Here is a 13,588-nt window from a genome sequence, read left to right on the forward strand (position 1 = left end):
ATTTATACTCCTTTATTTACCCTCCTTCCCTGTTGCTGGTACCGCCGGGCCCGCAGCAGGTGCCTAGACACCCCATGAGGTGTCTAAGGAGAAGAGGGGAGGGATTTAATAAATAAATAAATAAATTAATTAATTAATTATTATTTAATTCCTTTTCTCTGCTTTTTTTCCTTTTTTTTCTTCTCTTTTGCCTCTATACCTACCCCCTATTTATTATATATTAAGGGCCCCCTTAATTCGACCCCTATAGCACCACCTTTAACGGATGCTGCTGCTGCTGCTGCTGCTGCTGCTGCTGCGAGCAGCAAGCTAGCATGCACTGTAGATGCGGAGATTTGGGCCCTTTTGCGCCCATGGGCGAGCCCATTAAGGCGCCAAGCCAGACGCAGCAGCATCAGCAGCAGCATCAGCAGCAACAGCAGCAACAGCAGCGAGGACAGCATCAACAGCATCGCAGGCTGCAGCAGCAGCAGAGACTGCAGCAGCATTACTCGCAGGATGCATGCATCCTGCAGCATCAGCATCTGCAGCAGCAATTAGGACCGTCAATTCATCAGCAGCAGCTGCTACCTCAGCAGCAGCTGCTATTGCAGCAACAGCAACAGCAGCAACAGCAGCAACAGCAGCAACATTTGCTGCATGAGGAATGTGTTCACAGCAGGAGACATTGCTGGGAATCCGATCCTTCTGCTGCGGCTGCTGCCGCTGCTGCTGCTGCTGCTGGTGCTGCAGCACCAACAGCAGCAGCAGCAGCAGCAGCAGCAGCAGCAAATGATCCATGGCAGGGGTACAATGATACCCACCCTTTAGTGCAGCAGCTGCTGGAGTACCAGAGGCAGCAAGAGCTGCTGCTGCAGCAGCAGCATCTGCAGCAGCTGCAGCGTCTTGATCAGCTGCTGCACCCGGGACCATCATGGCCTTACCAGAAGCAGCAGCAGCAGCAGCAGCATGAGCTGCAGCAGCAGCAGCAGCGTGCGGTTTTCTCCAGCAGCAGAGATCATATGCACCATCAACAGCACATGAGCATGCAGCAGCAGCAGCAACAGCAGCAGCAGCAGCGACAGCAGCAGGATCTGTTGTTGCCACCAGCTCGTCAGCAGCCGCAGCAACAACAACAGCAGCAGCAGCAGCAATCGTTGCTGCTGCCTGGCCCGCAGCTAGAAGGGAGACGCTTGCTGCTGCCTGCTGCAGGTCTAAGAGAGAGGAGGAGACTTAGTGGCTCTCCCTTGAGTCCCTTGCTGCCTACACCGCTGCCTCCGCCGCTGCAGCAACAGCAGCAGCAGCAGCATCTGCAGCAGCAGCAACAGCAGCATCATCATCACCACCACCAGCAGCAACAGCAGCAACAGCAGCAGCAACAGCAGCAGCAGCAGCAGCAGAGGCGGACGTACAGCAGGAGACCCCACATAGATAGAATATCTGAGCTAAGATATCTACATAAGCAGCTAAGTCCTGAGGAATCAGCAGCAAGCAGCAGCAGCAACTCTCTGCTGCTGCTGCAGCAGCAACAGCAACAGCAGCAGCAGAAGCAGCAGCAGAAGCAGCAGCAGCAGCAGCCGCTACAGAAGCAACATAGTAATAAACAACACCTACAAAGAAATGGCAAAGAAAATGCAGCCCCTAAACAGCAGCAGCAGCAGCAACAGCAGCAACAGCAGCAACAGCAACAGCTGCACAAGCAAACGCATCATGATAAACATAACCAGCAGCAACAGCAACAGCAGCAGCAACAGCAGCAGCAACAGCAGCAGCAACAGCAGCAGCAACAGCAGCAGCAGCAGCATAGAACACAACAGGACTTAAATCCTCAGCAGCAACAACCGGCCACCAAGCAACCCCACCACCACCACCAGCAGCAGCAACAGAAGCAACAGCAGCAACAGCAGCAACAGCAGCAGGAGCAGGAGCAGCAGCAGCAGCAGCAGGAAGATAAGCCAGTGTTAACAACACGTATACATTTATCTAAGGAGGAGGAAGCAGCAATATCTTTGCTGCTGCAGCAAAGAATAAAAAGAATAAGAATTGAGCAGCAAGTGCTGCGCATAATAAGAGATATACAATGCAGGAAAGGAAAGATTAATTATAAACAGCAAGAGTTGCTGCAGCAGCTGCTGCTGCTGCAGCAGGTCCTGCTGCAGCAGCAAGCACATATGTGGGATACTGCTATCATCATGAAAGCTGCTGCTAATAGCAGCAGCAACAGCAGCAACAGCAACAACAGCAACAGCAGCAGCAGCAGCAGCAGCAGCAATGGTAATGGTAATGGTAACAACAGCAACAGCAGCAGCAGCAATGACAATGGAGGTAACAGCAGTAAAGGAGAAGAAACGCAGCAGCAGCAACAGCAGCAACAGCAGCAGCAGCAGCAGCAGCAGGAGGAAGAGAAGGAGAAGGAGCAGCAAGAGGAGCTGCTGCATGCATTTGAATTAGAGGTAAAGAATAGTATAAGTAGTATAAGACAGCAGCAGGAGAATCATCATGAGTTGCTGCTGCAGATGCAGCAGCAAGTAGCAGCAAGTCGTGCACATGTGCTGCATGCAGCAGCAGCGCAGCAAAAGTTGCGGCAGCGGCTGCAGCAGCTAAATGTTGAATTTAGTAGGTTATCCTTTGGTTACCCAGAGGATGCAGCAGCAGCAGCAGCAGCAGCAGAAGCAGCAGCAGCAGCAGAGCGTCAACAACAACAGCAACAGGTGTTGCTACAACAACAACAACAGGTGCAGCAGCAGCAGCAAGTACTGCAGCAACTGCAGCAAATCAGGCAGCAAATGCAGCAAGATGTTGTTGCTGCTAGGCATATTAGCTGCTGCCTGCAGATAGAGGCAGCAGCATTATTAGATAAATTCAAGAGAGCAAAAAGGAATAATATATTAAGCAGCAGCAGCAGCAGCAGCAGCAGCAGCAGCAGCAATATGTTGCAGCAGCAGCAGCAGCAGCAACAGCAACTGCAGCAACAGCAGCAGCAGATGCACATCCAGATGCAGCAGCAGCAGCAGTTGCAACTGCAGCAAATACAACAGCAGCTACAATAGTCATACAATAAGAGATGCAGCTGCAGCAGTTTCTGCAGCTGCAGCATGAATACCTGCTGCTGCTGCTGCTGCTGCTGCTGCAGCAGCAATAGCAGCAGCTGCAGTTGCTGTGCCGATGTGCGTGTGAGTTCAACATGCGCAACAGCAGCAGCAGCAGTCGCAGCAGCAGCAGCTGCTGCTGCTGTTGCTGTTGCTGCTGCTGCTGCACTATACATTTCCGATATATGCTGCTGAATGCTTCGTGTAACGATGCAACAATTGCAGCAGCAGCAGCAACAGCAGCAGCAGCAACAGCAGCAGCGCCTCCTCTGCGATCACTCTGCTGCAGGTGTTCGCTAGTAGCAGCAACTGCAGCAACAATGGTAGCAGGGGGAGCAGCAGCGCTGGCAGCAGCAGCAGCTGCAGCAGCAGCAGCAACAACACCGCAGAGAGCAGCAGAAGGAACACAAATGAAGTTAAGTTGTCTTAGCACAGCAGCACTGCACTGCAGCAGCCGCAGCAGCAGCAGTAGCAGCAGCAGCAGTAGCAGCAGCAGCAGTAGCAGCAGCGGTCAGCTACAACAGCAGCAAAACAAACACCAGCAGCAGCTGCTGCTGCAGAGACGAAAGCAGCAATGATAACGTCAAGCATCGTCACCAACAGCAGCAACAGCAACAGCAGCAACAGCAGCGTTAATGACGAGATGAGCTGCAGCTGCAGCAAACAGTATGTTTGCTGCAGCGAGCAGCAGCAGCTGCTGCAGGAGCGTTGCAGCAGCTAGCAGCAGCAGCAGAAAAGGTGCTACAACAGAGCAATAGCTGCAGCTGCACACGCCATGAGCAGCAGCAGCAGCAGTAGTAGTAGTAGCACCAGCAGCAGGGCTAGCAGCAGCAACGCTAGCAGCAGCAGCAGCAGCAGCATTTTATTTGGGGGCCTTGCTGCCTCTATTGGTTTGCATGCATCGAAGGGAGTTGCGGGGATCGACCCCACAACTCGTTCCTTATTTGTTGCTTATTGTATATATATATCCGATCCCATCTATGGGGAACCGATCCCAGCTATGGGGAACCGATCCCAGCTATGGGGGATCCGATCCCAGCTATGGAGAAAGGATCCATTCCCAGTAATGGGGAAGGGATCCGATCCTAGCTGGAGGAATCGATCCCAGCTGGTTGTGGGGAGGGGAAGTTAATGTTAGGTGGGGATCCGATCCCAGCTGTCGGGAATCGATCCCAGCTGTGGGGTGGATCCGATCCCAATTGTGGGGAACCGATCCCGGCTCTGTGTGGGGGATCCGATCCCAGCTGGGGTGGGGAAATAGATCCCAGCTGTGGAGGAACCGATCCCAGCCGCAGGGTTTGGGGGGAGACGGTGTTAGGTGGGGATCGGTTCCCCGCTGAGGGAACCGATCCCAGCGGAGGGATCCGATCCCCACTGGGGGAACCGATCCCAGCAGGGAGATCCGATTAGTATTGTTTATTAATTATTAAGCAGTGGGAACCGATCCCAGCATGGGGATCCGATCCCAGCTGGGTAGGTAGTTCGATCCCCAGGTGTGGGGAACCGATCCCAGCATGGGGATCCGATCCTAATGGGATCGGATCCCCGCGGGCTTATTTGCCTGATTGTGTATATTGTGTTTATATATATATTAGCCGCTTTTAGGGTTTAGGGTTTAGGGTTTTGTTTCTCTTCTTGTATGGGGCCCCTATTCGGGTGTATGGGCAGCTAGCTAGTGGCAGCAGACACAGCAAATAACAAGAAGACATAAGGAATATTTACTTCTTTTTAATGGATAAACCCTAAACCCTCAGAGGGCGAGGGTTTATGGTTTAGAGACTGCGGTTTATTATTAATATATTGACATTCAATATCGAGGGTTTAGGGTTTAGGGTTTAGGGTTTAGGATGGGGCTTAGGGTGCTTAACTTCATTAGTGGCATTATCTTCTATTGCCTGCTAGCTGCTGCTGTTGCTTCTGCCGTTGCTGCTGCTCCTGCTGCTGCTGCTGCTGCTGCTGCTGCTGCTGTTTCTCCAGGCCTTCCAATATAGAGAGAGCAAGATATATAGTGAATATCTTAACTCCCGCTAGGGTTTAGGGTTTAGGGTTTAGGGTTTAGGACTGTCAGCCAGCCAGCAGTTAATAATACACTATTTTTATTGGGTTAGGCTAAACCCTAAACCCTAAACAACGACGATCTGTTGCTGCGCAAGAAGGCCGGTGCTCTCCTTATTGTCTAGGGTTTAGGGTTTAGGGTTTAGGGTTTAGCGGCTGTGAGAGTAAATCGATTGTCTGTTGATGCTAAGAAACAGCAAAAGGGAAACACTGCTTATCCTGAGGTATACACGGGAGGAGAAGAAGGGGGACTGCTGCTGCTGCTGCTGCTGCAGCTGCTGCTGCTGCTGCAGCTGCTGCTGCTGCAGGAGTCTGCTAATATAGTACGTTTCAGCAAGCAGCAGAGAAGTGTGTGGGGTGGGGCAGTGAAGGTTGCTGCTGCTGCTGTTGCTGCAGCAGCAGCATGCCCTGCAGCAAGACTACGTATTTTGCAGCAGCAAGACAGGCTGGGCTCTTCCCTCAGCTAGCTACTGCAGCAATAAGGTGTGTTGCTGCAGCAACTGGCTGCTGCTGCAGCAAGGGGGGTTGCTCCTGCTGCTGCTGCCCCTGATGATACAGCCTGATAGCGATTAATGTGCAGCCCCAAATGCATGCACGCATGCAGAGGGAAATGCTGCTGTTAGTGCTGCTGCATGTATGCAGTGTCTTCTGCTGCACTCCTTCTCTATTTATTTGTGTAATATATAAACAAAGACAAGAATATATCCATCACATGTATATACACCTACAAATACCTACTCCTTAGTAGACTAAAAACCCTAAACCCTAAACACTAAACCCTAAACCCTAATTTTTTGCAGCCTACAGCGGTGGACTCACACGCATGCAAACAGCCGATTAAGAGGGAAACAAACAATAAATTATAAATATTTTTATTTACTTTTATTTTAATTAAATAAATAATAATAAATTAATTAATATTTGCGGTGTTTTCAATGCATTTAACCCCTTGCTGCTGCCGATCCTTCGGCTGCTGCATGCAGCAGCAAACCTTAGCCAGCTGTAGTAGCAACAGTAGCACAGCAGCAGCCACACGCAGCAGCACAGCAGCAGCAGCTGCTGCTGCAGTTGTTGCTGTGCAGCACATAATTATTTGAAACATGCACATAAGTTTATAAAGGCAAACATCTTCTTTATCGTTGTATTTCTTCTGCTGAGGAAAAGCTGCTGCTTCTTGCTGCCGTACACAACAGCTGCAGCCGCCGCAGCAGCAGCAGCGGCGGGGCCCCCTCAGCCTTCGGGGGTTTTTCTTTGTTTTGTGCCTCCTATTTCTCCTATGACACATTAAAATCATAAACACAATGCAGACAGCCCTCGCCTGCCGCTGCAGAGCAGCAGCAGCAACAGCAACAGCAGCAGCAACAACAGCAGCAGCAGCTACGGCAGCAGCAACAGTGGCACGCTCCGCCTCGGCGGGGGCTGCAGCGCTACACCGCCACCGTGCAGCCGCACCAGCAGCAGCGGCGGTAGCAAAAACAGCAGCAGCAGCAGCAGCAGAGGGTGTTTCCTGCTTCTCTTTAGACAAACCATCAGAAGTTCAGTACTCATCATGCATGCAACGAAATAGGGGCCCCCTTCTTCAGGGGGGCCCCAGGGGCCCGCGGGGGCCCCTTCCCCACACAGTTCTTTTAGCAGCTAGTGACAGCAGCAAATATTATAGGCGGCCTCTCAGCTGCAGCCTGCAGCACGCACTGTCTCGTGCTGCTGCTGCTGCAGCAGGTGATCCTTCTGCAGCAGCTTCTGCAGCAGCAATTGCAGCAAAAGCGCACAGCAGGACAGCCGATTGGCGATCTTCCTCGCTGCTGCTGCAGCGCTTACTGCAGCAGCAGCAGCAGCAGCAGCAGCAACAGGGTTTATTGTCCGTGGGCCTTACAGGTGTCTCCAATAATCAGTGGCGTTTCCTTAGCACTGCAGCAGCATCAACAGATCCAGCAGCAGCAGCAAGAGCAGCAGCAGCAGCAGCAGCAGCAGGCCAAACCCCTGGTACCTCTTCAACCCCACCATCAGACAAGACCGGTCCTCCCCACTCCCCCAAGCAGCAGCAGCAGCAGCAGCAGCAGCACCATCACCAGCAGCAGCAGCAGCACCATCACCAGCAGCAGCAGCAGCAGCAGCAGCAGAAGCCAGATAGAAGATCATCTAGGGTTTATATTATCTGTCGTTCTTTTAATTTAGTGTTTAGGGTTTTGCTAAAGATTAGTCATAAACTCATCAAATTATTAGCACGGTCAGCTAAACCCTAAACCCTAAACCCTAAACCCTAAACACTAAACCCTAATTACTAAACCCTAAACCCTAGAAATGGATGGGGTCCCGTAGATTCGCTGTGTTGTTACTCCATACAATAAACTTATCCTGTATGCATGCGCATGCGAGAGATCCATCAAGGGTTTAGGGTTTAGGGTTTAGGGTTTAGGGTTTAGGATATTTAACTGTGCGATATGTGTGTGTATTTTCTTTCCTTTAATAATTAAATTAATTTAAATAAAATAAATAAAATAAATAAAATAAATAAAATAAATAAAATAAATAAAATAAATAAAATAAATAAAATAGATCCTTTCTTTTTCTTTTTTTTTTCTTCTTTTTTTCTGCAGTTTTGTTCGTAGTGTTTGTGTATACACCGCGGAGTTTATTCGTAACCCTCGGGTAGCAGAGAAATGGTACCAACATCTAAAAGAAGGTAAATAAATAAATAAATAAATAAATAAATAAATAAATAAATAAATAAATAAATAAATAAATAAATAAATAAATACAAAAAGGTGTATGTATTTTCAGCAACTCTTCATACAATACGATGGTGTATGGCGGGCATTAGGGTTTACTCTTATAAGGGTTTACTCCTTAGGGTTTAGGGTTTAGGGCTTAGGGTTTAGGGTTTAGGGTTTAGGGTTTAGGGTTTATGTTTTTTTTTCCAGCAACTCTTCATACAATTCGTTGGTGTATGACGGGCTTTCGTTTATTTTTTGCAAATGTTCGGGTGTCTCATCAACTATTAAAGAAAAAAATATTAGGTTATCCTTTACGTTATAATGAGCATAAATTACTTGTAAGTCTTATTTATTTATTTATTTATTTATTTATTTATTCATTTATTTATTTATTTATTATTTATTTATTTATATATTTTGTTTAGTGTTTATATTCCTTGTTGAGGGTTTAGGGTTTAGGGTTTAGGGTTTAGGTATTGTCTACGATTGAATGTATAATTTTTCTTTTTATTGTTAATTATATAGTAATATGAGTATAAATATAATAAATAAGAATAAATAAATTAAATAAAATAAATAAAATAAATAAATAATTATTTTTTTCTTCTTTTTTAGGTACGAACAACAGCAGATGCACTAAAATTAATTCCTTTCTCTATATTAATAATTGTACCTCTTGGAGAACTTCTTATTCCTGTTGCTCTTCGTCTTTTTCCTAATATGTTACCGTCTACCTTCCAACAAAAGTAATATTATATTTTATATATTTAGTTATTTTTTATTTAATTTATTATCTTTTTTCTTCCTATTTTATTCTTTATTAATTTATCTATTTTTTTATCTATCTATATTCGTATTATTATTACTACTTTTCTTCTTATTCCTGTTTCCCTCCTTCTTACTCTTCTTATTATTCCTTTTATTGTTGTTATTGTAGTGATACCTGCAATCTGTCACTGCTGCTGCTGCTGCTGCTCCTCCTATTGCTGCTGCTGTTGCTGCTGGTCCTATTGCTGCTCCTGCTGCTGCTGCTCCTATTGCTGCTGCTGCTGCTGCTGTTACTGCTGATCCTGTTAATGCTGCCTGCATGATCTCACTCCACTTTTCCTGCACCTGCCTTTCGCCCTCCTGCTGCACCTGCTGCTGCTGCTGCATCTGCTGCTGTTGTTGTTGCTGCTGCTGCTGCTGCTGCTGTTGTGTATACAGGAATGTTGATCATGCCTTCCTTAGCCGCAAGCTGCAGGCAAAACAAGAATTAGCTGCTTTCTTCCAGGAGTTGCTGCAGGAGCATACAAGACAACTTATTGGTACTTTTTTTTTTTTTTTTATTTCTTTTTATTTCTTTTTATTTAATTTAATTTAATTATTTAATTATATTATTTATATTATGTTTTTTTTTTTTTCTTTGTTTTTTTTCCTTATAGAGCAGACTCCTGCTGCTGATTCAGCAGCAAAGGCTTTGGCCTTAAAATCATTTCAATCAAAATTAGTAACACCAAACAATGATAAAAAACTTCCTCTACCAGGGTGTGCATATATAGCGCTGCTGCTGCTGCTGCTGCTGCTGCTGCTGCTGCTGCTGCTGCTGCTGCTGCTTGTGCTGCTGCCTCTGATGCTCTTTGTGTTTCTTCTACTGCTAATCCTTCTTTCTCCGATCCTGCTTCTGCTGCTTATCTTGCTGCAACTGCTGGTCGTGCAGCTTCTTCTACTGCTAATCCTGCTGGTGTTGCTGCTGTTCATGCTGCTACTGATTGTGCTGCTGCTGCTTATGCTGTTGTTGCTGCTGCTGCTGCTTGTGTTGGTGTGGTATAGATTAAAGGAAGTGTTGGAGTTTTCTCGTATGTTTAAAGACGACTTCGTCCTCGAGAAGATGGATCTACAAACTCTGCAGGTACACCTTGCTGCTGCTGCTGTTGCTGCTGCTGCTGTTGTTGCTCCTGGTGCATTGTGCTGCTGCTGCTGCTGCTGTGAAGAATAAGAGGGAAAGCATGCTTTTTCTGCTGCTGTGGTGGTGGTAACTGTACAGGTTATGTGCAAGTTATTGGGGCTGCAGCCTTACAGCGTCCGCTCTCATGTCGTCTTACAGCTTAGGTGCGCCTCCTCGACAAACCCTAAACCCTAAACCCTAAACCCTAGACAGCAAACCAGTAACATTTGTATGGGTATACTCGCCGAGTGTTTGTGCGTGCTTTGTTCCTACTATCGCTGCTGCTGCTACTGTTCCTTCTGCTGTTGCTGCTGCTGCTGCTGCTGCTGCTGCTGCAGGCACCACATTAACCATATACAAAGAGAAGACAGGGAGTTGCTATGGGAGGGAGTAGAGAGTTTAACTCATGAAGAATTAGTTGAGGCATGCAGAGACAGAGGAATGAAATTCTATAAAACAACAGATGACGAGATGAGGGAACAGGTCTGTGCTGCTGTTGTTGTTGTTGCTGCTGTTGTTGTTGTTGTTGTTTCTGCTGCTGCGCCGACTTCTGCTGGTGCTCGTACGGCTACTGCTGCTGTACCTGCACATGCAAATGGTCTTGCAGCTGCTGCTGCTACTGCTGCTGCTATAGTTTCTGGTGATCGTGCTGCTGATACAGCTCGTACGACGAGTTAAAGCTTTGGGGATTAGGGTTTAGGGTTTAGGGTTTAGGGTTTGTGGTGTACGGTGCAGATGCGGCAATGGCTGGAGGTTTCCTCTCACCGAGATGTTCCTCCTATTTTGCTGCTGTGGAGCCGCTGCGTCTCCATGGTGCCTGCAGCACAACTGCAGCCTACAGCAGCAGCAGCAGCAGCTACGGCTGGTGCAGCCGAAGCTGCAGCAGAACCCAGCATTTCTCTTGCTGCAGTTGCAGGGCAGCAAGCAGCAGCAGACGACAAGAAGAAAGAAGAAGAAGCTGCAGCAGGTGCTGCTGCTGCTGCTGCTGCTGCAGATGCTGATACTGAAGCAGAAACTCTTCGCAAAACAGGTAGGCAGCAAGCAGCAACAGCAACAGCAACAGCAACAGCAGCGGTGCCAGTCTCAGCTGGCAAACTCCTCCTTGCTGCAGCAGCAGCAGAAGCAGCAGCAAATTGACTGGGGTGCCCGCCCCAATCGTGTTGCAGGGTCTAGAGTTATTTGTTCTTGTTGTTGTCTGTGTTACTTCTTCTTCTCTTTCTTTTTATTTGTTGTACTTTTGTATATTGTTTAATTTTTAATTAAATTTAATTGCTTATTCTCTTTTATTCAGTTTTTTTCCTTCTTTTTTTCTTTTTTTTATTCAGCAAGCTTGGAGGCGATGACGAAGCAAGTTGAACTGCTTAAGGAAGAGGAGGAATCTCTTAGACAAACAATAACATTGCTACAGGTGCTTTTTTCCCTCTTTTTATTCCCTTTTCCTTTTTTTATTTCTTTTTTTTATTTCTTTTTCCTCTTTGTTACTAATTCTCATGTTCACGTTTTTCCTAAAAAGAACCAAACCACCGTGCTTGTTGTTCCGTGTGTCCAAACCCCATAACCGGTATTAGGGTTTAGGGTTTAGGGTTTAGGGTTTGTGGTTTGGCGTGCATGTAGGAGGAACGAGCACAGCACGCGCAGATGCAGAAGATGCAGAGACACCCGGAGGCCGCAGAAGACGAATCTGCAGAGAGCGAACCTACCCTTGCTTCTGTTTCACAGGAGAAGCAGCAGGAGCAGCAGCAACAGCAGCAGAAGCAGCAGCTGCATCGCGAGCAGCAGCAGCAAGTAGGGGAGGCCGACGCCACCGAAACAAAGGAAAGGTAAAATACCATGGGTAAATGGGGTTTAGATTACCGCTTGATTAAGGGCTTAGGGTTTATGGCGACAATAGGGTTTAGGGTCTAGGTGTTTGTTTCTGTGCTTGCAGGCGCGACTGTCGGGATGTGGAGAGAGAACTCCGTCTGCTGCGGCAGCTGACGGACATTCAGCACGAGTAGGTGTAGGGTTTAGGGTTTAGGGTTTAGAGATTTACTGCGTGAGTGTTTACCTCTATGGGTGCCTATAGCTGTTGCATTATAATATATTTTTCCTTAAGGTGTTTTTTCTTATTTTTTGTTTCTTTTCCTTTAGGCATGAAGAAAGACAATTTCATGTCTTTAATCAAGTCCAAATGGCAGTAGAGGCTCTTAAGAGCAAGCTGGCGCCGCCGCCACCCAAGCCAGCTCCAGCAGCAGCAGCAGCAGCAGGAAAAGGCGAAGCAGCAGATAAAGCCGCAGCAGGCGAACCTGCAACGGGAGAAGCAACAAAAGTACCTGCAGGGGAGGGAGCAGCAGCAGCAGCAGAAGGAGCAGCACCAGATGCACCAGCAGCAGGAGAAGTACTTGAGGAGGACCCCAATGAGATTATTCGGCAACGCGCTGCCGAGTTGCTGCATGATGAGCTAAGGGAGTTAGGTATGTTTCTTCTTGTGTTTTCCTGTTTTAATTATAATTATTATATTTAATATAATTACAATAATTATAATTATAATATAATTGTATTTGTGTTTCCCGTTTCTTTGAATATCCGCTGGTAATAAGCTAAGCGAGCGGCAGCAGCAGCAGAAGCAGCATTGTTATGAGTTTTTTTCAATTGTCTTTCCTGTTTCTTACTCCTACAGAATTATGCATGCAATTATTAGCGCGGGAATTCGCAGAAGATGCAAAAGAAGTCGAACATTTCATGACCGACGCGAGGACACCTCCAGAGGAGGTATAGACAACATAGGCCCTAAACCCTAAACCCCTCACAGCTAATTATATTTTGAGGGTCTGCACAGCAGCAGCAGCACCCCCTACTGCTGCTGCTGATGCTGCGTGTTGACTTGTGAGATGGACGACTGTTGCTGCTGCTGCTGTCTTGTTTTGCTGCAGCTGGAGGCCCCCAATGACCAGGTAAAAGAAGAGGCAGCAGCAAATACCGATCCCCCAGCAAAGACAGACGGAGGCGCTGCAGCAGCAAGCCCAACTGCATCCAAGAAGGAGTAAACAATAACAGCTTCTGCTGCTGCAGCTGCTGCAGCGCCTGGTGCATGCAGCTACATGCATTAGTAGTTGATTAGGGCTGTTAGTCTAGGTGTTGTTTTACAGCAGACATTTTGTTTTTCCGTCTCTCTAGATTGCCAAAGGGTTTACAACAGCAACACTGTGCATGCATGCAGTGTATGAGGCCCTTCGCAGCAGCAGCAATTGCTGCTCCTGCTGCCGCTGCTTGCTGCTAGCAAGAGGCAGCAGCAGCAGCAGCAGCAGGAAACTAGCCTCATTGTAATAGAAACTCCTCATACATCCGATCAGCAATAACAGCATCGAAATACGCCATCGAAGCCCTGGACAGTGTTTACATGTTTTGTGAACTAGTGTGTACTGCAGCAACAGCAGCAGCAGCAGGGTATACGTAGATGCCCTGTGTTGCTCGATAGCGTTAGAGATAGGCGGTGGCAGAATTGAGTCTTTAGGTCTAGTTGTTGGGTCCATGTACAGCCCGGGGTGTGCGTACACTTCTAGATAGTTAGACAGAGCAGCTAAAGAAACCCTACTATATAAATTAATACTGCTACAAGACGCATGGGCCAGAGCTGCCTATACAACGAGGAGTTGGCTGGTGCTCTATCCGCTTCTGCAGTAGAGCGAAGGAACAAATGCTTTAAAATAAAATACAAAAAATCGAGCGGAAGGAGGGGAGGAAGAGGCGCCTCCTGCTTGTATGCAGTGTATAAATACAGCAGCATTATTCTTGTATCAATACAAGCTAAAAAGGGTTTGCTAAATATAAAACAAATGAAGAAA

At 47.4% G+C, this 13,588-nt stretch overlaps 2 protein-coding genes across 2 annotated transcripts; both read left to right on the plus strand.

Annotated features, from left to right (window-relative positions):
* Window positions 1–353: 353 nt before the first annotated feature.
* On the plus strand, window positions 354–3,029 carry EMWEY_00028510 (hypothetical protein, conserved; the record flags this gene model as incomplete). The annotated part of the gene is made up of 1 exon (XM_013481395.1): window positions 354–3,029. One exon carries the CDS (start codon window positions 354–356, stop codon window positions 3,027–3,029), a length of 2,676 nt encoding a protein of 891 aa, XP_013336849.1.
* Window positions 3,030–8,158: 5,129 nt separating this feature from the next.
* On the plus strand, window positions 8,159–12,790 carry EMWEY_00028520 (LETM1 and EF-hand domain-containing protein anon-60Da, mitochondrial, related; the record flags this gene model as incomplete). Its single annotated transcript, XM_013481396.1, has 13 exons — window positions 8,159–8,175; window positions 9,044–9,144; window positions 9,262–9,364; window positions 9,650–9,728; window positions 9,864–9,928; window positions 10,103–10,247; window positions 10,500–10,794; window positions 11,090–11,172; window positions 11,379–11,584; window positions 11,692–11,757; window positions 11,895–12,217; window positions 12,424–12,515; window positions 12,677–12,790. 13 exons carry the CDS (start codon window positions 8,159–8,161, stop codon window positions 12,788–12,790), a joined length of 1,689 nt encoding a protein of 562 aa, XP_013336850.1.
* Window positions 12,791–13,588: the final 798 nt, after the last annotated feature.

This window comes from Eimeria maxima, genomic scaffold (assembly GCF_000499605.1).
Source record: "Eimeria maxima Weybridge genomic scaffold, Emw_scaff328, whole genome shotgun sequence".
Taxonomy (NCBI): Eukaryota; Apicomplexa; class Conoidasida; order Eucoccidiorida; family Eimeriidae; genus Eimeria; species Eimeria maxima.